Source organism: Uranotaenia lowii, chromosome 1, assembly GCF_029784155.1.
Source record: "Uranotaenia lowii strain MFRU-FL chromosome 1, ASM2978415v1, whole genome shotgun sequence".
Taxonomy (NCBI): Eukaryota; Metazoa; Arthropoda; class Insecta; order Diptera; family Culicidae; genus Uranotaenia; species Uranotaenia lowii.
Window position 1 is genome coordinate 133,392,844 of NC_073691.1, and position 23,796 is coordinate 133,416,639.

A 23,796-nucleotide genomic window follows, 5' to 3' on the forward strand; every position below is an offset into this window, starting at 1 on the left:
TTAAACGCCAGACTTGAACACTTTATCTGAAACTTTTTAAATCTTCTTTCATGATTTTTTTTTTGTTTGGATGACATGGTATTTCCTCTATTTTAAAACTTAACATTTTTAAACGTATCAATAAATGTTAACGGTTCATTCTCTTGTGATCTTCACAGTGAACGCAAGGACGAACTTCCAAAGATGCAGGTCGGCTTCATCGACGTCATCTGCTTGCCCCTCTACAAGGTCCTATCGGATGCATTCCCCTGGATCCGGCCCCTGTACGATGGCACCCTGGACAACCGCCAGCACTGGCAGGATCTGGCCGAGAAGGTCGAGATGGGCCTAACCTGGATCGATCACGACACCATCGACAAACCGGTGGAGGAGTTTGCCTGTGAGATTGTTGACCATTTGATCATTCTAGATAAGAAGTGAACATCCCTAACTGTAACTGTTAATGTTTGTAGTTGTGTGTTTCGTCGTCAATGTTACCTCTATGCATGCGCATTGTTTATTTCTTCCCTGTGTATGTTGTTTGTAAAAATGTCTAGCATGAAGCTTAAAGGCAGAAACACAATACAGCGTCGGTCGTCGCGTCACGTCAGCGGTCAACGCTGTCGATAAGTACTAAAACGCGGACGCGACGCACCCGACGATTTTTGCATCACAATTCAGCGTCAAGAGACATCTTAGATGTCTCTTGACGCTGAATTGTGATGCAAAAATCGTCGGGTGCGTCGCGTCCGCGTTTTAGTACTTATCGACAGCGTTGACCGCTGACGTGACGCGACGACCGACGCTGTATTGTGTTTCTGCCTTAAGTCTTAAAACGGGCATAAAAGCTCCAAATGAAAAACATCGACTTATCTAAAAGATAGATGATGCTAAACAATGTTTCAATAATGAGTTTTTTGTGTCTATGCTTTAACAACTTGACTGGTTATCAGAACTTGCCGTTAGGAATGTGAAACTTCAGATAACAGATACAGAAAATGTAAGAAACCTTTTTCTTGATACATTATACGGAAAAGTGTAGCTAACGTTCCGAATTCTAATTGCACAATTAAATATAATATTACGATGAATTTTTATGAAAACTTCTCAATTCGAGGATCCAAAACAAACTTCTTCTCTAGTTATCAAAAGCCACACGATCAAAAGTAATAAACATACTAGCAAGCAACGCTAAAACTTACACCACGCAGTAAGCTTCTAAACAAATTAGAAACCGGAGTAATAGATAGGCTCTATCTAGCAACCAATACTAGTCTCAATAAATGGTGTTTAGAATAACTGCTAAAGTATGTTGTTTTTATTATAAATGTATCCAATTAACTGCATGTCGTTTTAGTGTCTCCTTACCTTCCCATCAGGACTTGTTTTTTAGTTCCAAACTAAATTAAAGTGAAGGCTAACTCTAATTGCATGGTGTTTACCCTGTTTATCTATATCGTGTTATTTGGAATAGAGTTTTAATTTCAGTGAACGATAAAAAGAGAGAACCAATTTAATGTCTTATTTTCATCTAAAAACTGTACGTTCAATGATTTTAGAATTTTCATCAGCCATGAGGACAGCTTTTTTCTTACTTTAAAATAGTGGTCGAAAAATAGTATCATCCCCCGTACCCCGAACATATGATTTTAATTTAATATAAGTACCTATGTAACATACCGTTATTCCACTGACAAGCCTTAATCAGTAAATATTATCGATAAACAATCGATGCGTAGGGGAGATAAGGGCATAATATGCACCGGGGACATAATTAGCACTCCTCTTTTTTACAAAAGTACGTATTTTCTTGAATAAATTTTCATGCGGATTTGTATCGTACTTCCTATAGTATTAATTTTTCACAAAAAAAGGAATCTCCTTATCATCTTTACAAAGATATTAAAAAAACCAGCTAGGTTCTCAAGTGACGAAAATATTCAAATTTTTGAGCACCATGAAGTAAGCTCTTATGACCTTTAAATCATCTTAATCTATAATGTACGCACTGCAACACAATGTACACATTTTTTGTCAATTTTTACCATTTTACAATTTTTGATTTTTCACTTTTAAAAATTTACAATTTTAAAACACGTTTTTACTTAAATTTGTTGACTCGAGGCGAACAGAGCACTATTAATCGGGGTACGATGAGCGTTTACCGCCGTATAATCTAGCAGCGAATTCAACTTGATGTAGTCAACTGAATTATTGAGCTACAGCTTGACTAGTTTACATCCGACGATGTGGCCTATTGGTAAGGTGTCGAAGAGGTAATCAAAAGACTGGAGATCAATTTCTGTTCGAGGTGATTTTTTCCATTTACAATTCATGGTCGTTTTTTTTTATTGTTACATTATGCGGCTAGTAGCATAATCTACCAAACAAAGCACCAGAAACATAATGTATGAGCGTGTGTGAATTGTTTGTATTCTACAAACAGACTTAGATTATTTTGTTTTTACTTTGTTGATAAACCTACGACTCACCTGACTTCATCGAGCTAAATTCGCTGTTAGATTCCCCGGCAGAAATCGCTCATCATGCCTCGATTAACGTTGCTTATACTGTCCCAGGGGCGTTTCTCATTATGCCTCTGCAGTAACTGGTTTTCAGGTTTACTCAAACATTTTTAAAATGCATTTTCAAACGTTTTTATTTAGTTTTTCAAGTTTCAGCCAACTAGAAAATAGACAATTCTAGTGTTCGAACACGAAACAATGATGTAATTCACATAATATAGCTGTTTTCTATGGTTAAATAAGCCTTTTTCATTACGATGGTCATTATGCCCTTATCTCCCCTAGGTAGGGTATCTGCTCAAATAGTTTTATTTTTATTTTTTTAAGTGAAAAAAAGTAGCTTTTTTGTTCAAATTCTGGACAATAACCAATAATAGGGGAGATGAGGGCATAATGGGCACCTTAAGGGAAATGCTTATTTAACAATAGAGAACAGCTGTAATATGTGAATTACATCATTGTTTCGTGTTCCTACACTCAAATAGTCTATTGTCTAATTGGATGAAACTTGAAAAAGTAGATAAAAACGTTTAAAGATGCATTTTAAAAATTTTTGCCAAAAGCTGAAAACCAGTCACTGTAGAGGCATAATGAGAAACCCCCCGAGGCAGTATGAGCACCATTAATGAAGGCATAATGAGCATTTTCTGCCGGGAATCTAGCAGCGAATTCGACTCGATGAAGTCAATTGACTAATAGAGCTACAGCTCAACTTGTATCGTCTGACGATTTGGCCTATTGGTTAGATGTCGGAGAGATAATCAGTAGGCTCGAGTTCGATTCCTGGTGGAGGTGATTTTTTTTCTTCATTTATCATTTATGATCATGACTGCACTAAACGGTGAGGCGTAGATTCATCAAACAAAGCAAAAACAAAATAATATAGGTGTTTGTAGAATTCAAAAAATTAACACATGTTCATACACTATGTTTCTGGTGTTTTGTTTGACGGATGATGCTTTGATGCTATTAGCCGTGTAATGTAACAATAAAAAAAATCAATCATGAATGGTATGTGCAAAAAAAAATCCCCTCGAACAGGAATCGAACTCGAGTCTACTGATTACCTCTCCGACATCTAACCAATAGGCCAAATCGTCAGACGATACAAGTTAAGCTGTAGCTCTATTATTCAGTTGACTTCATCGAGTTGAATTCGCTGCTAGATTCTCCGGCAGAAAATGCTCAATATGCCTTCATTGAAAGTGCTCTGTTCGCCTCTAGTGAACAAATTAAAGTAAAAACGCGTTTTACAATTGATTAAAGTGAAAAATCAAAAATTTTATGATGCTGAAAATTTAGAAACAATGTGTAGATCATGTTGTAGTGCGTACATTTCAGATCAAGATGATTTAAAGGTCATAAAAGCTTATTTGATGGAGCTCAAAAATTATAATATTTTTGTCACTTGAGAACCTAGCTGGTTATTATTTAATATTTCTGTAAATATGAAAAGAATATTTCTTTTTTGGTGAAAAATTAATACTATAGGTAGTACGAAACAAGTCCTCATGAAAATTTGTTTAAGAAAATACGTACTTATGTAGAAAAATGGACTTCTCATTATGCCTCGGGTGCTCGTTATGCCCTCATCTCCCCTAAATGACTGATTACCTTCTTCATTTTGAGATTTTATTTTCTCTTATTTTTAGTTGCAGCTTGGGGGCGTAAAACGCTTGTTCAAAATTTCCTCGTTTGTTCATGATTATCCCCTTTTCAATGGGTTAATTATGAATACCGTTGCGATTCTTGTTAGGTGATGACTTTGGATAATGGCTATATTCCTTGATTGAAACCACATAAACAGTGCATTTTAGTGAGATTTTTTTATTTTTTAAATTTTCGGTTGAGAAGTGTAGGTTCTTTTCAATTTTACATAGGAGGGTAGAATTGTTCGATCTTCTGGAAAAGATCGATTCCCAAGATCGATTCAGCTGAATGGTTCCAGGATCAATCCACCTTAAAAAATAGAAGCAAAAGTATCGATCTCTGCAAGATCAATCTTTTTAATTTTTGTGCTGCCTTATGCTGAAGTAAATAGTGAAAAATGATAGGAATTTTCGAACATTTCAACATCAAATATATGAGCGACAAAAAATATTTTTTTATTTCAACATTAGAATGTTTAACTTTTCGTAACTTTGACTAAGTGTATATTAAACTTGCCAGATTGCCCGGATATTAAATTAAAAAATTTTGAAAAGTCCGGTCCTACCCGGTTTCATTGGAAAAGCCCAGATTCATTCATTTTATCTGCAAAATAAAACAAAAAATAACAAATTGTCTTGTAAAAATGTTTTATTCATGCATGCGACCAAAACGAAATTTTTGGAGCAAATTTTATAAAATTCCTCATGGAAGGTTTTTTTGAATCTAAAACACGATTTGATTAACTATATTTTTTTAAAGTTCTTTTTCTTCATAAATATATGCATTTTACCATACGACACACTTTCAAGTTCAAATTATAAGCAAGTAAGATAGGAATAAGTCTTAATCTTGTAATTTTAATGATAAAAGCAATTCAACCATTTTAAGTCAGTTCACTTGGAGAAATGCAAATTTTGAAAAGTCTATCGATTTTTATTCACGCTGGTGTTTTTAATACCATCAATTTAGCCACGGGTCATTGGTCACAAAGGTAACGTTATCAACTATCATCTGGAAAGCTAAAGTTCAAGTGTTCAAACATTCAGATTTTTCAAGTATAATTTTCATTTGCATCAGAGGCAATATTAAAATATTAGTTTTAGGAATGTTATAATTCAAATTTAAATATAAAATTAAATACTGAACAGCCTTCTACCGAGTCTCGACTATGAGGCACGGTTGCTGAAAAATGTCCATGTGTTTTTAATATTTCTTTTGGAAAAAGTGAATTTACATAACAAATGCAATAACATTCCATGAATTAGATTAAAAATATTTTTTTTTTTTTTACGTTTTATTTAATGAGGGATTAACCTTCTGTTTTCACCCTCCAAAAGTTTTGTTTTTACACTTTAGATCTCATTAAAAAGGTTACACTGTTTTAAAAATTGTATCACTTTCTTCTCCTTGGAACGAATGTTTTCAAGTTTTTCCGCCAGGCTGCCTTCCGGCAGCACTTGTCTTCTGTCGTTGTATTTCAGGCACTCCATAATTATGTGCTTTACCGTCAGTTGAACACCACACGCATCGCATACTGGTGTTTCCGTTCCCTCCATCAGATGTTTGTGGGTCATCCTGGTGTGACCGTTCCTCAACCTGGTAAGGACCTTCTGCTCTTTTTTGTTGTTTATATCCTTCCATTTTTCCGTTGTCGATTTTATTTCTCGCAGTTTTATATTAAGCTGATTGTTCCAGTTTCGTTCGTGTTGCAGTTTCAACATTCTCTTGATCCACTTTAGCGCGTCCGCTTTTGGAATATTTATAGCGTATCTACCTTCATTTCTTCCTAAGTTCGCAAGTCGATCAGCCTCTTCGTTGCCCTGAATACCAACGTGACTTGGAATCCAGACCATCGTAACGTTTTTCAGATTTTTTTGATAGATGATGTTTTGGATGATCGGATGCTTGGTTCCAGATTCTAAAGCCGTTAGCACACTTGCCGAGTCGGTATAGATCACAGTTGGTTCATTAGCTCTTCTGACCGCCACATCAATAGCGAGAGCTTCTGCCGAGAAAATTGAGAGATGTTCTGGAAGACTTCGAGATATGTTTTCTTCCATTGGGTTGAAAATCCCAAAGCCCACTTTCCCGCTTGCTAGGGAGCCGTCGGTGTACACTTCTCTTCTGAAGCGGTACTTAGTGTTTTTAAGGTTTGCAAACATGTTAACTGCTGATCTTTTGTTTCCACCAGCTTTAAACTGGTGTTTTATTGTCCAGTCTATCACAGGTGGTTTTTCATTCCACTGTTTGGCTATTTCGGTTCGGAGTCTATGGATTGGTGGAATACGATGGTTTATTGTTTCTGTTAAAAGTTGGTTCGCTCGATTTAACAGATAGTTCTCACTGCAGTCTACTCTTTCTGCTACCCATATTGCTTTTCTTGCCCAATTTTCAGCAACCAGAAATGCAAAGGGGAATACGCCGTTCTCAACATATAGGGCTTCTAATGGGGTTGAACAGAAAGCGCCGGATATGGTTCTCAGCATATTGGTATAAACCGTTTTAAGTTTCAAGATGTTTTCTGGTTCGAATACTTCCCATCCGTAGAACAATTTTGACATAACTGTCGCAAAGCCAATTTTAAGAAGAGTTTCTCTGCTTCCAAGACTTGTTATAATTTTTAAGAAACGAGTACGTGCCGAACATTCTTTTATGAGCATTTTTACATGATTATTGGCATTTCCTTTCTTGTTTAGCTCTACCCCCAAAATTCTACCTGTTTTTGTTTGTTTGATCTCCGATCCGTTAGCTTTTAACTTTTGCATTTTTCCAAATCGATGCTTACCTTTAGTCACGTAGCATGTGTGTAACAAGAAGCTCTTTTTGGCATTTATTGCGAAGCCGTTTTTTTCTGCCCACGATAAAATTTCATCGATTCCATGTTGTAACCTTTTAAAGCTTAGTTCTTTTAGAAATGGGACAGTTACGAATACGTGTATCTCAAAAACCATTCGTTCGATCGAAATACTTTTTATGAAGGAAATGAAGGTAAACTCATAATAATTCATAAGAAAAAAATTGAAAAAAAATATTTATCGTTTTTGTAAGGAAAATGTCTACTTTATTCTTGGTATCTCCCATCCGCTGGCGCACACCTTTTTCAGTCCTGATATTGATCAGCTTTTTCAACTTTTACTTCGTCTAAACTGTATTCTAGATGGCTGCATCCTCCTTCTTCAATTTCTGCTACTTTGCGGTCCATAAATTGTCTTTTTAAATAAACTGAGGGCAATTTAGTGGAAACAGCTGTTTCGAAATTAACAAAACTTGATTACTTTTGAGCCACTTAAATGCGTTTTCAATGGAATTTCTGCTGGTAAAACCAGACAATAACGAAGTAAAACCATCATGAGATTAATATTAAAGTATAATCGGAATAGTAAAGATCGTTGTTTACAAGATTACTCTTTTGAGGCTTTGAAAAACAGCAAAACCCAAAGTTTTCGTTTTGAAAATTGTAGTTTTTTTTCCACAGGAGCATAATCTTGACAAATCATTATATTTTATACAAAAAACAGCAAATCTATACTTTGATATGATAGGGACCTTACCACGAGCAGGCATGTAATGGAATTCAAACGCTGGAATTTGTTTTTGTATAGAGTTTTTCATAAGTTTTTTCGTCCATCAGAAATCATCTGTCTCATTGCCTCAGTACCGGCTGTACAGCTTACGAGCTCTGGAACTAGCAAAAATTTGTAGTTTGTGGTTATGTTTGCATGACTCATAACAAGGCAACACTTTCAGCTTATCGGAGAAAATATTTGCTGGACAGTTCAGCGATCTAAACTTAGTTTTTTGCTTATTCAAATCTGAAAATTTTGGTGTGGGACTTGACTTCCCAGATGACCCTTAACTGTAGTTTTCGATCATGTGCTTCACTATAATGTTTGATTTGAACTTTGGGGACATTTTTGACAGTGTTTGCATACTTTTCCACCACTCACAGTAATTCTTTGAATAATCAACGGTTTTGTAAGCTATAAATTTGATAATGATAGTTTTGAAGGAAACTGTGCAAAATATTTCTTATCTTTTTCTTTTGCATAGTAGATATCTTAAGAACGTGAGAATTTCAAATTTCGAAAAAAAGGTCGGTTAGTAATTTTCACAGGCAAAAAAATGATGTCAAAATTTTGAATATCCGACTACTAGTAAATGAGCTATCAGCAAAAGAAAGTGTCCCATTTCTAAAAGAACTAAGCTTTACGGCAGATTGCAACAAACTTACTTCCGCAAATTAACAAAATATCATCCGCATATATAAGAACTGAGATGGTCTTTGGTATGAACCTGAACACGTCATTGATTACTAGGATAAAAAGAGTGGGGGATAGAACTGACCCTTGGGGTACTCCGGTTTCTTGAGGCAGATCTGAAGAAAAAGCTCCACCTACTGCCACACAAAAAGTTCTATCTTTCAGGAAGTTTTTTATTACCTGGTACGTTCGGTTTCCCACTTTTAAAAATATGAGTTTAGTAGTGATATCCAAATTCTAAATTTCAAGAGTATGTATGGGAGAGTGGGGAATCATGGGCCACTTTTTTTCGTTGTTCCATAACTTATTTATTATAAAAGATAAAATGAAAATAAAAAATGTTATGGTTTTCCACATTTTCAAGGTATCATAAGGTAATTTTTTTATAATTTTTAATAAGTTATTTTCCCCAAATTCTGACTGTTTGAAAAAAAGCAATATTTTTTGGATTTTGAAAAATGGTGGGGAATCGTGAGCCACAAAATCCAAATTGACCAAATAACATGCAAAGTTTATGAGTTGACCCAAAACTGTGATTTCCTAATTCATTTCATTATTTTGAGCAATTTCAGATGATGAAATAAAAAAGAGAGCTGTGTATGATCGCATAGATTCCAAAACCTGGCTCGCGAACTTTTTGGCAAAAATTTTATAAAGGATGGACAAAATATTTTTCATAACTCTTCATTTGGCATCAGAAAACTTTACAGATAGGAAAAACGTATTTTAAGTTCTGAATGTGAATAAAAACATAAAAATATAGGTGGTTTAAGATGTGTGGCCCACGATTCCTCACAAGCTATGATTTGCAAATTGGTTGCGTTTGTGTGACATATTGATGTATCATCAAAAATTCCTTTTCCACGTGAAAGATCATGACAAAACTAAGATCATAAGCGTATGAGCATATTTTTGTTATGCACTTTAGGTTCCCCATCAATGAAATTAGGGTGTGTTTTTTTAATTATGTAAGTAAATTTTTATAACTTTTTTTTGGTTGATAAATAAAAGAAGCATATGATGCGTATTTCAGTCAACAACATATAGAAGTATATGCTCACACAGAGCGACGACGATGACATTTGGTTTGAGATTTTTATCTCAACACACATTTGAGATATTAAAAGTGGCCCACGTTTCCCCATGGCCCACGATACCCCACTCTCCCCTACAAAATGCAGGTTTCAATATTCTGAGATCATTGACACAGATTCTGTGAAGAAAATTTTCAAAAGTTTTGTAAAATTACAGATTATTCTGTGATTTCGACAACTTAGCTATGAGACTTGAAAGTATCGATAAGAAGTTAAATCTAGAGCTGAGTAAAGTGCTACAGAATATTGAAACTTAATCCAAGGCTGAATAAGCTTTCAAGTGACCGATTTATGGAGCTTTGATTATTTGAGTACCGTCAACTAACTATAGGGCAACATGCAACACTTGTCAACTTTATTGGCTTCTAAAATACTTGCGTCAAAAGATAATCCTACCCTTTGTGCATCAAAAGTTTTAAGGTTCGTTGAGCATCAAATTGACGTAATCAGAAAAATTATTGGTTTCTTCATTTATTTTTAATTTATTAAAGACATGCGATTTTAACTATATTTAGAAAAAATGGGTCACTTGCAACTTTGTTTTTAATGAAAAATCGATATAAATGTAAATGAACAGCATGTAAATGTTAAGTTTTTGATAAATTTTTGATGCCATTAAGGCCATTACGCATAAAAACACCAAACACCAGTACTTTCTGGTTCTGTTGAAACTTATTTTTACATAATTTGTGAACATAAAGATATTCCATACATTTAGGGGTAACAACATATTACAAAAAATTTTACCTGTTGAAATCATAAAAATATGGGCCCTATTACATAAAACGAGTCGAGTAACTCGACTCGACTCCAGTCATTGTCGAATCAAGCAAAATGTCGTATTACGGTAGTCGAGTAAAACTGATCGAATTAAAAAACCGGATCAAAGCAAACTTGGCTCGGTGAATCGTGACAACTGAGTCACGAACTTTCAAGCAGTTGACTCAGTGGAGCTACTCGACTGAAATTCGGCTCGACTCGACATCTGTAATACCAAAATGGCGCACTCGAGTAAAATGACTCGTGACTCGTCTTATGTAATAAGACCCTATATGCTTGGATGAATGAAAGTTCAATGTTGACAAATGCTTGATGCAAAACAATCATATTCGAGAATATGGAAACAAGATTTACAAGGTGTCTCTTTGATTTGCATTTTGTTGCATCTTACCCTCTGGTAAGTAACTGAATAGAGTATTTCCTGAGACAGATTGTGGTAGGGTAACGTTTTGTTTTTGTTTTGAAAAATGTAAACACCAACTGGTCGCCATTTTGATCTTTGATGATAAGCATTGTTCAATGCTGTATTTTAAAAACTTCTTTAATTAAAATCATGAACATACCTTCATGTCTTAACTTGTTATGAACTTACAATTCATTAAATAAAGAATCAATATTCTTCTCATCAAGGTGCGCTTGCAAAACCACTACAATTGCATTGCCAATTTTATTTCGTTACTATCTGGTCATTGAACATGCGTAATGTTGTTGTTATGTTTACCCTACCACGATATGCCGAGAAAATGTAAACATGAGAAATCAGCTGTTCGTTTGTCAAGTGGGGAAATGCCTTATTATAAAAATATCTATTAAAAAAATTTGGTGATATTTTGAAAAATATTTTTACACCAACAGTGTTGGAACAGGATGGTTACACCAGTAAAAAGTGTGTTCGTGATATCATTAAGCCAATCCGTTATATTGGGTAAAGTTTTTTTACGGCATTGAAAAATGTAAAAATTAGTACATTTATTTAGGGATTTTTTAAATTTTGAATGAAAATGAAAAGCTTGAAAATACTAGTTTAAGGGGTGAAAAATTATGTCATCGTCATTTTGTATTCATTAAAAAATAACCCGATTACGTTATACAAAATTTAAAATTAACATATTTGAGTGACATTACGAGTTTTACAAAACTATAAAAATCGGTTGAGAAACAGAGAGCTAAAGCTGTTTTAAGCGAGGAGTGTCAAATTGGCATTCAACACAGCAAATTTTATTTTTCTGAAAACCAGCAAAATTTTGCTAGATTTTGTCACGCTGGCTTCTCAGCAAAATTTCCAGAAATTTTGATTGCTGGAAAATCCAGCAAACTAAATTACACTGAGGGTTTTTTTACGAGGCTTTTGATACGCGTTATTTTTTTACGTGACTTTTTTACGCGGATTTTCGAATTAGCACGGTTTATTTTTACGCAGATTTTCGAATTAACACGGTTTTGCCTTTCTAACAGAAAGGTTTGGTTATCGGTCGATTTGAGAGATCATTAATTATGGGTCTTAGACATACCTTTATAGGTACCTATCGACTCAGCTCGACGAGTTCTGTTGATGTCCGTGGATTTGTATGTGCCATTTTAAAAATGTCAAGAACGTTTTTGCGAAACTGGGCTGCACAATTAGAATGATTTTAGTCTCAAAAGAATGCATTTTTTTCTCTACACAACCCTTTCAAAAACGGGAAAAAAACAAAATAGTTGAAACCGTTTTCTTTACGAAATACATATCATACTTATTATGGCATAAAAAAAAGTTGCTAGTGGCGCCTCGAAGCAGCAGCACCAGCAATCATTTATAAATTAGAGATAATCAAAATAAAAAATTAAAATTTATTGACTCGGGAATCGAACCAAAAACCTTCAGATCCCAAGGCGCAAACGCTATCCAATAAACCATCAGCACGCTTGTCAAAGAGTGGCTCAAACTCAAATACCTAAAAGGCATTACTAAGACGCACCGTGGTCTGGGCAGTTTCTCAGTCTGCTGGGGCAAATACGGCAACAGTGTTTATATCTTACACTTCTTGCTTTTCAATGCAGCAAATGGCGGATGGGCGTTTCCTTCAGAGTCCGCCATGCCTATAAGACACTATAATTTCATATATGAAATTATAGTGTCTTTAGCCATGCCGGGTGTCAACAAAATGCAGAGCCGTACAGAAAACTGCATTGGGGGGGGGGGAATTTATATGAAGATTTTATGACCTTCGTTTTTTTTACCCGTGTTGAAGAATGAATTTATGTTTTTTTTTTTCATTTCTACATACTCATACATAATTTAGATTCAATTTCAGATGCAGAATTCAGATTCAGTTTTCAAATTCAGAATACAGGTTTAGGAATCAGAATTCAGGATTCAGAATTCAGAATTCAAAATTCAGATTCAGAACTCATATTCAGATTCAGAATTCAGATTAAGAATTCAGATTAAGAATTCAGATTCAGAATTCAGATTAAGAATTCAGATTCAGAATTCAGATTCAGATTTCAGATTCAGAATTCAGATTCAGAATTCAGATTCAGAATTCAGATTCAGAATTCAGATTCAGAATTCAGATTCAGAATTCAGATTCAGAATTCAGATTCAGAATTCAGATTCAGAATTCAGATTCAGAATTCAGATTCAGAATTCAGAATTCAGATTCAGAATTCAGATTCAGAATTCAGAATTCAGATTCAGAATTCAGATTAAGAATTCAGATTCAGAATTCAGATTAAGAATTCAGATTAAGAATTCAGATTCAGAATTCAGATTAAGAATTCAGATTCAGAATTCAGATTCAGATTTCAGATTCAGAATTCAGATTCAGAATTCAGATTCAGAATTCAGATTCAGAATTCAGATTCAGAATTCAGATTCAGAATTCAGATTCAGAATTCAGATTCAGAATTCAGATTCAGAATTCAGATTCAGAATTCAGATTCAGAATTCAGATTCAGAATTCAGATTCAGAATTCAGATTCAGAATTCAGATTCAGAATTCAGATTCAGAATTCAGATTCAGAATTCAGATTCAGAATTCAGATTCAGAATTCAGATTCAGAATTCAGATTCAGAATTCAGATTCAGAATTCAGATTCAGAATTCAGATTCAGAATTCAGATTCAGAATTCAGATTCAGAATTCAGATTCAGAATTCAGATTCAGAATTCAGATTCAGAATTCAGATTCAGAATTCAGATTCAGAATTCAGATTCAGAATTCAGATTCAGAATTCAGATTCAGAATTCAGATTCAGAATTCAGATTCAGAATTCAGATTCAGAATTCAGATTCAGAATTCAGATTCAGAATTCAGATTCAGAATTCAGATTCAGAATTCAGATTCAGAATTCAGATTCAGAATTCAGATTCAGAATTCAGATTCAGAATTCAGATTCAGAATTCAGAATTCAGATTCAGAATTCAGATTCAGAATTCAGATTCAGAATTCAGATTCAGAATTCAGATTCAGAATTCAGATTCAGAATTCAGATTCAGAATTCAGATTCAGAATTCAGATTCAGAATTCAGATTCAGAATTCAGATTCAGAATTCAGATTCAGAATTCAGATTCAGAATTCAGATTCAGAATTCAGATTCAGAATTCAGATTCAGAATTCAGATTCAGAATTCAGATTCAGAATTCAGATTCAGAATTCAGATTCAGAATTCAGATTCAGAATTCAGATTCAGAATTCAGATTCAGAATTCAGATTCAGAATTCAGATTCAGAATTCAGATTCAGAATTCAGATTCAGAATTCAGATTCAGAATTCAGATTCAGAATTCAGATTCAGAATTCAGATTCAGAATTCAGATTCAGAATTCAGATTCAGAATTCAGATTCAGAATTCAGATTCAGAATTCAGATTCAGAATACAGATTCAGAATTCAAATTCAGAATTCAGATTCAGAATTCAGATTCAGATTTCAGATTCAGAATTCAGATTCAGAATTCAGATTCAGAATTCAGATTCAGAATTCAGATTCAGAATTCAGATTCAGAATTCAGATTCAGAATTCAAATTCAGAATTCACAATCAGAATTAAGATTTAGAATTCAGATTCAGAATTCAGATTTTTGTAAATTTATTTTCAGCATATCGGTGAAAATTTAGATTCTTGGAGAAAGAATTTCGGAATTGAAAATTTATAATGATTGATGTTGCGGGGTAAAGTATGGTGTGCGCTTATAAGTTTTTTTTGCAAAAATGTTCTTTTGCTCTTTTCTCTTCATTTTTCTATCCATCTTTATCAGATTCAGAATTCAGATTCAGAATTCAGAATTAGAATTCAGATTCAGATTTAGAATCCAGATTCCAGATTCAGATACAGAATTCAGATACAGAATACAGATTTAGAATTTAGATTCAGAATTAAAATTAAGAATTCAAAATTCAAAATTTTGAATTGAGAATTCAGAATCCAGAATTCTGAATTCTGAATTCTGAATTCTGAATTCTAAATTCCTAATTCTAAAATCTTAATTCTGAATTTGAATTCAGAATTCAGATTCATAATTCAAATTCTGAGTTCAGATTCAGAATTCAGATTGAGAATTCAGATTTAGAATTCTGATTAAGAATTCGGATTAAAGATCAACCTGGAATTTGAAATTGGAAATTATATTTAAATATTAGACTAAGTGCTGTAACTCAAAATTCAAACTTTAGAATCAGAATAAGATTTCAGATTTAGTTTTCAGAATGAGATTAATCATTTAATAGTCATATTACTTTCTCCTGCTTTTGTGAGATTTTTTTCTTTTATGCATGGTTGAGCTCTAAAAAAGGTATCATGCTAGGCCACGTGTCACGGCTATCCATCAATATTGTAGTTGGTTTTACTTATTCAGTAAAAAAAGTATAAAAAAAACAGTAAGATTCGAACCGTGACCAGCATCGTGAAAGTTCTGGTTGCTACCACGGCACCATTTCAGACTTGGTAATACATCTGTTTAAATACCATTCTTTCCATACATAAAATGAACTCCTTACATACCAGTTCGCTTTTCCCCAAAAAACGTACTAAGCATCATTTTTTTATATTGAGATCGGAATTTTTCTTGTTTGAATATCTGAAATCATACTTATATGATGCAGAGGGAAGGAATCTATCATGTGTATTCTATATTATTTTATATATTACCAAATATAACTTACACTCTGTTAGAAAGGCTCCAATCCACTGTTAAGTGTATTAAATCGGGTTTTTTATACGGATTTCTCGAATTAACACGGTTTTTGAGAGAAAATGTTCTAAGACTTTTTCAAAGGAAAAAACTTCGAATCTAATAGTTGGGAAAATTTTAGCTCCGAAACTATGAACGTGATACATGAGACCTGAGACCTGAGACTTGAGACCTGAGACCTGAGACCTGAGACATGAGACCTGAGACTTGAGACCTGAAATATGTGACCTGAGATCTGAGACATGAGACATGAAACCTGAGCCATGAGACCTGAGACATGAGATATGAGACGAAGAAGAGGAACTCACCGAGACGCAGTAAAAGAGAGACTGATGAAAAAGATTAAAAACCTGAATTTACTTCAATCCTCATAATGCGTATTGTTTTATCGATCTGAATTCCACACCATCAAATAAGCCTCACTATATTCTACTGTTCTGTTTACCTTATTGATTTTGTTCTTTATTTTAAAAATAAACGATCATTGTACGCCAATTTTTAAATAATCATGGTTCTTACGCGTTTTTTTTTTCAATTACGGTGATTTTTTTTTGAGCGGAGTTTTTAATTAAAATTGCTGGAAATGCTTTTTTTGCTGGGAATCAGCATTTTTTTTCATAAAACATCCGAGTTTTATGGGTTCTAAACTAAATTTTAAATTTAATTAAAGCCTCATGGTAGTTATAATTATAAAAAGAAATATGTTTGATAATTTTTCTTGAGCGACATTTATTTAATTTTTTATAAAAAAAAAAATTATCATTTTTATAATATCTGCCAGTGCAGTGGGTTGGCCGCTTTTCGCCAAGTCTTGGACATCGTGCTCCATCTGAAATAAAAATAAAAATTATAAGTTTCTTTAACGAAATACTTCATCTCTTCGAAAAAAAAGTTAAGTACCTTTGGTTTAAATGCTTCATCGCTGGAACATGGAGTCAAACACTTCGCGAGCAACGAAAAATATTGAGCAAAAACAAAACCAAATTCGAGTTTGACAGATCGGTTGCTGGTTTTTCAGCAATGAAGATCAAGGGCTGGAAAATCAGCAAGACGGAGAATGTTTGCTGGTTTCCAGCAAAAATTTGGATTGCTGGACTTTTCCAGCAATTTTTTTTAACTGGAAATCGAGGCAAAAATTTACTGTGAAGGTCTGATTTGGAAATTTTTTTTCATGGGCTTTCATGGTGCGTCCATAAGAAATGTACCGTCAAACGGGGCATCCCGCAACAACGGGGTATTTTCAGAACATTTTTCAGAAGCCAGTGCATGTGTTTATTTGTTCGTAAATTTGTTTTCTGATTTCGTTTGAGGTTCTTTGAAAAAATGAAGATTCTGTACAGGATACGGCTGTTTCTTGAAGATGCAGAGGAAAAATTGTTAAAAATCTTGCCTTTTCCGCATTGTTAAATTTAGCCTTTTCCGCATATGAAAACCATTCATGTGTGCCCAAGAGACCTCTTGTATGTGTAGCAAAAGCCATGTAGTGAAAATCGCATGATTTTTGAAAATTAAAAATAACTAGGGAACCAATATTTTTTCTGATAACGTCAATTTTAAATCCCACTAACCTTGACACTTTTGATGCATAAAGGGTATGATTATATGTGGACGTGGGTTTTTTAGAAGCCATTGAAGTTGACAAGTGTTGCATGTTGCCCCAGTTGACGATGCAAAATTGATGGTCCCCGAAGAAATTGTTATATTTGAATGCACCAGAATAAAGTTACAAGCCGCTTAACTCCTAATATTGTCATATTGACACTCAAGAGCGGATTATTGTTAATCGATAGGGGAGATGGGGCCACTAGACTGCCTCAAATGACCCGACTTTTGAAAAAGTTATACGCTGCATGCTAAAATTGATCCTGGGCCTAGTACAAAATCTCATGCCAAATTTGGGCCAGATCGGACCACGGGAAAGGGTCGCTCAACTCTTTTTTTTTTTTTTTTGTTTCGATTATAGTCGTTTTACCATCTTTATGGCATTCGCGACTTTATCAACGTTGCAGTTGGCGGATCGTTATTAAAAAACTATCCGGTACAACTATGTTCGATGTTTACTCTTGGGCTCGAACTCGCGACATCGGCTCAGGAGACAACAGACTTGCCAACTGAGCTATATCACAAGCCTTGGAAAGGGTCGCTCAACGAGCCTGAAGTTTGTATGGGATTTTGAGACATTTTGTTCGAGAGGAACATGAAAAACCAGTTTTTCATCAATAACTTCTGTCTCCTTCGACCGATTTCTTTCAAAAACGGGTTTTCTTCGGGTTCTAAACTATGACAAACATTTCATCCGAAGGTTGCATTTCAATTAAAGTTAAGATAAAAAAGTTATTAAGCTTCAAAAATTGGCTAACTTTTTTAATGCTGATATTCATCAGTGTTGTAATGAGGCGACTAAATGTCCGACCAGAACACTCAATGTGAAATGCATGCCGTTTCAAATAATGACCGATTTTAATCATTGTTGTTGTGCTCGATTGCAATTTATGATGTTTTTCAAATATTTGATCAATTTTAGCCTGCATCGTTTAACATTTCACAGGTTTTAAATTTCCCATACAAATTTGGGGCAGTCTAATGACCACCTTAAGCAAAACGCTTATTTAACCATAGAGAACAGCTGTAATATGTGAATTACATCATTGTTTCGTGTTCAGACACTCAAATAGTCTATTGCCTAATTGGATGAAACTTGAAAAAGTAGATAAAAACGTTTAGAATGCATTTTAAATTTTTTTGCCGAAAGCTGAAAACCAGTCACTGTAGAGGCATAATGAGAAACCCCCCGAGGCAGTATGAGCAGTAATGAGCACCATTAATGAAGGCATAATGAGCGTTTTCTGCCGGGGATTCTAGCAGCAAATTCGAATCGATGAAGTCAACTGAGTAATAGAGCTACAGCCACAGAAAACAGACGTACAAGCTCGAACAAAAAATCGTCAAAAAAGTGTGTAAAACTTCAAATGCTATCACCAAAAAAATACGTTAGAAACTGACTGCCAACAGTGTCATCTATTGCGCCGTTCAAGAGTTACAAATCAACTTTAAAGTGTCCAGTTTTCGAAAAGGCGTAATCGTAGCCAAAAAACAAAAATTAGTTCAAAAAGGGTGTTAGGATTTTTACACAAGTTTCGTGGGCTAGCTTGTACGTCTGTTCTCTGTGCTACAGCTTTACTTGTATCGTCTGACGATTTGGCCTATTGGTAAGATGTCGGAGAGGTAATAAGTAGGCTCGAGTTCGATTCCTGGTCGAGGTGATTTTTTTTCATTTATCATTCATGATCATGATCGCACTAAACGGTGAGGCGTAGATTCATCAAACAAAGCAATAACATAATAATCTAGGTCTGTTTGCAGAATTCAAAGAATTAACACATGCTCATACTTTATGTTTCTGGTGTTTTGTTTGACGGATGATGCTTTGATGCTATTAGCCGTATAAGTCACAATAAAAAAAATCAATCATGAATGGTATGTGCAAAAAAAATCCCCTCAAACAGGAATCCAACTCGAGTCTACTGATTACTTCTCCGACACCTTACCAATAGGCCAAATCGACAGACGAAACAAGCCAAGCTGTAGCTCTATTATTCAGTTGACTACATCGAGTTGAATTCGCTGCTAGATTTCCCGGCAGAAAATACTCATTATGTCTCCATTGATAGTGCTCTGTTCGCCTCTAGTGAACAAATTAAAGTAAAAAAGCGTTTCAAAATTGATTAAAGTGAAAAATCAGAAATTTTATGATGTTGAAATTGAGAAACAATGTGTAGATCATGTTGCAGTGCGAACATTTCAGATTAAGATGATTTAAAGGTCATAAATGCTTATTTGGTGGTGCTCAAAAATTATAATATTTTCGTCACTTGAGAACCTAGTTGGTTTTTATTTAATATTTCTGTAAAGATGAAAAGGATATTTCTTTTTTGGTGGAAAATTAATACTATGGGTAATACGAAACAAGTCCTTTTGAAAATTTGTTTAAGAAAATACGTACTTATGTAGAAAAAAGGAGTACTCATTATGCCCTGGGTGCTCGTTATGCCCTCATCTCCCCTACTGTCCTAGCCATCTGAGCGGATTTGAAGTCGCTTATAATCGAAGCAAAACAAAAAACCATGGGAATGCCAAATAAAAGTTCCATTTGAATTCATTACCACTTTTCGCATTTTATATTATTATTCTAAGTGTTCATTGAATCATTATTACATACATTATTAAGAATTTTCTACTGGACCTATTATAAGGTTGCCCGAATTTTTCTTGCACTTAGCCGTCCGGAAAAATCCAGGCTATTTTATCTTAAATCTGACAAAATCCGGGCATTTGATTCCACAATTTCGACTGAAAATCCGGGCAATATCCGGGCAAATCTGGTAAAAACTGAGGAATTACTCGACAGAAATCAAGGAAAAAACTTGATTTTTTTTATTCTCATGTCTTCAGTTTCTAAATCGTATTTTCCAAAAACTTTCATGATTATTTTTATAAAACTTGCTCAAAAATTTTCTTTTTGGACGCATACATGAAAAACTTTACAACACAATTTGGTATTTTTTGTTTTTTTTTTTGGCAAATAAAGTGAATAAATCAAAATCCGAGCATTTTTTCAATGAAATCTGGGTAACCGGGCCGGACCGGACTTTTGTCAAATTTTGTATTAAATATCCGGGCAAACCCGGATAAAACTGGGCAATCTGGCAACCTTAGTCTATTACTTTATTTATGAAGTGCTTAAGCAATTAATGATAGCGTTTGTTGATTCGTTCTCTATGTATCTTCAACACATATGTATGAAAAGTTTACCTTCTATTTTTTTATTTAATGATTTTTGAATATTTTACTCACCTCTAAGGTGATGACAAAAATGTTTTGATAGCTCCATGAATAAATGGAATTTGTATGTTGTTCTTGCTCATGCGCATGACAGTGATGCTGATATAAAATTTCCTGTTCTTGGATTTCTTCTGAGCCTTTGACTTGTTGTCACTAATTTTAAAAACTTTTTCTACAGCTGGAAAAGAAGTTCTAGCGGACATCGAGTTTACCGTGACGACCCTGAACTGCGCCCACCCTGAGGGGGAAAAGACTGACACAACTCCGGTGCACGAGCGCAAACCACGCTTCAGCAGCCTGCGGAAAACCGGCGCACTCGGCAAGGCGGTCCGCAATAAACTGTCCAAATCAGTCTACAGTAGCCAGACGACAATAGGAAGTGGACCGGATCAGCGTCCCGTTTCGGGAGGAGCTCAATCCAGTAAGGAAGATGGACGTGAATCCTCCGGAGATCACTCCACAGATGGAGATGTCAATCATTCCACCAACCAGCACTGCACAACTCCTCAAACTCCCGCAGGTCCTGGTTCAGGTGCATTCAGCACTAGCTGTGCAACGACGCCCTCAGGTCTGGAACCGGAACCTACGTTGAAATCGGTTGCTGCTAGCAGCGCTGTCGTCAAGCCGGTCAAAAAACGCTCCAAGCTGTGTATGCTTTTGTGACCGAAGTATTACGAGGGCAGCGAGCCGAATGGGGGTGAAGATGGGAATAAAGAAAATGCGGTCTAAGAGGTGAATATCCTCCCAGGAATCTACCGACCCATGTTATGAATAAATAGCTGTGTTTTAGCTGTAACATTCCGATAGCTGTGTTTTTTCGGGAATAATTAGTATAGATATTAGAACGTTGCATCGATCGTGTCGACATACGTTGCGGTGCTAACGTGGTCAAGGACTACAGATTAAAAAAAAATAGAAACAGTTAATGAAGCGCGACACAAGTTGGAGTTTGATTCACTCCATTTCTCGATTCATATTTCCTTAACTGTTGTCTATTAAACCACACAAATTACCAAAACGTATGTTGGTTCGTGGATAACTTGAAAACCCCAGATGAAAATTGAGCATTAGCATTAGTCAGAAGGACGCATTAGCCTAAAACTTGCGGTATTGTTTTAGCTAACACGGTCAAAGGAGCAAAATAAATAAACAAAAAAGACAACTCTTGAAATACCTAGATGTCAATCTAAAGGCCCAGTTTTTTGGAGGAATGTATTTTATATGCATGTACCACTTAAGTCAAGAAATGATTCGCAAATCTCAAACCAAACTATCCCGCCATAATCGACTTGTTCTAATTCTTGCAAGCACATCTCCAATTCCTTACCAAACAAAAACAAGACAAGAAAACGATCGCAATATCTAGTTTGTAACTTAAACGCTAATATTCCACTGAGGAAATCGAACAATTGCAAAATCTTTGTAAGATATAAAACCAGAATGGTGCTTTCTCTGATTAAATACACAAAAGAAACAAAAGCAGCAGTAGCTATGTTAGTTAAAGTATAGCGAATAACCTCCTAGATCTGTTAGTCTGTACCTTTAACTCGAGTGCAACTTTGATAAAGAATGTTTGGATAGCACACACACTAACAAATACACACCCTGCAGCGTATTAGCTAATTCCTCCAGTCCAAGTTTTATTATTTCCATGAGCTAGAGAAGATCTATCATGTCAATTTGTGCCACCATCAATGAATTTCGCGCAGAATTGTACACTTGTGGTGAGTGAATTCAACAATTTGATGATCATGATGATTTTGATCTATACCTACACAATCAGCTGAACGGAAACAACGCTTTGCACATCTTTGTGTTGAACACAAATGGAAAACCTACCTTATATGTAGATTCAACAACATGCTAGTCAGTTAACCTGTGTAAGGCGAATTATGTGAAACATTGTGTACCTTTAGCCGTTAGAATTGTCGAATGGCGTAAAGCAAAACTTATTGTTGCTTTGTGATGACAGAATTATGATAAGTTGTATGTTTGTATAGAACTTAAGAAGCCGCTCACACAATATGTGGTGTTATGTTTCGATGGAAATGCAGCAAATATATTTATTTGAAAAGAGGGGGTCTGTCGTTTAAAAATCGTTGATAATCTACTTTCCCATTTACGAATGGAAACCTTACTAAAAATATGATGACAAATATATTAAACTCCTATAAAAAAAATGATGACAAAAATTATGGAAAGTGTTGAAATTACAAAAAAAAATTGGTTTTGTACGTTTTATCTAATGAGGTTTTAACCATTTTTTGAAACCCTCCACAATAATACCGTCAAACGGGGCAACATGCAAAAGCAGGGTTAGACGCAACATTTGTATACCACAACACTCATTCAATTTTTATTTCAATATACTGTAATGAAGTTATTATTGAATGATAACAAATTGATGATAACATAGTTTTTAACAACAGGAAAGAGTTTTTTAAAGTTTTTGATAGTCATAAAAAATTTAAAAAATCGAGCAATAAATATACAAATTTTTACATTTTTCGATGCCGTGAAAAACTTTACCTAGTATGACGGATTGGCTTAATGATATCACCTTCAAACTTAATATTGCGTTCATTATCCTATACCAAGACTGTTGGTGTATAAATATTTTTCGGACAATCGCCAAATTTTTTTAAACAAATATTTTAATAATCCAGTTAGCTGTCTGGGGCAAAATGCAACAAAATGCAAATGAGAACTAAACCTCATAAATCGCGTTTCCATATGCTGGGATGTGATTGTTTTGCATTATGCGTCTGTTAACATTTAAATTTCATCCATCCTAAGAATTATTTTCATGATTTAAGGTAAAAGAATATTTTGTAGTATATTTTACCCCCAAATATATGCAGCAGATAAACACTTTTTTCTCAAAAACAATTTTGACAGAAAAAAATGGAAAATTTAATTCGAACTAAACCAAAAATTACTGCAATTGGTGCATTATGCGTTATGACATCACAAATGTATCAAAAACTATAAATTTTCAAACGTTTTCATTTGATTTTTCATTAATAACTGAGTTTGTTGCAACTTACCCCTTTTTCATAGTAGGGTGAAAATCGCATGTTTTTGTAAATTTAAAAATTACTGGTAAAACCAATAATTTTTCTGACTATGTCAGTTTGGTGTCCCATCAACCTTAAAACTTTTGATATACAAGAGGTATGATTATCTGTAAGCAATAGGATTTTAGAAGCCATTGAAGTTAAAAATTGTTGCATGTTGCCCCAGTTGACGGTATATAATCCGGATTTTAATCATTCCACAATTCCACACGAATCCCACAGATTCTACCAATTTTCATGAAATTCACCACTTTTATCTTCACTTTTTTGTCGTTTTGTAGTAGCTATTGCTTCCATAGATCACTGTTAATCATTTCCGCTCTCTGGGTATTGAATTTAATGCTACCACGTTGCCGGCATCACAAATTGGCTCGTAAGAAGTTTTTCAGATGATTGGGTGCTTTGTGCCAGATTCTA

The 23,796-nt window shown here is 34.6% G+C and overlaps 1 protein-coding gene across 16 annotated transcripts in view; it reads left to right on the forward strand.

The window, feature by feature from the left end:
• LOC129740085 (cGMP-specific 3',5'-cyclic phosphodiesterase) overlaps window positions 1–22,379 on the forward strand; it is a 338,821-nt gene extending 316,442 nt beyond the window's left edge. For all 16 annotated transcript variants that reach the window (XM_055731678.1, XM_055731686.1, XM_055731680.1 and 13 more), the window contains 2 exons: window positions 159–379; window positions 20,481–22,379. In XM_055731678.1, coding sequence (XP_055587653.1) covers window positions 159–379; window positions 20,481–20,965 — 706 coding nt within the window. In that variant the 3' untranslated portion in view covers window positions 20,966–22,379. The remainder of the gene's footprint in view (window positions 1–158; window positions 380–20,480) is intronic.
• Window positions 22,380–23,796: the final 1,417 nt, after the last annotated feature.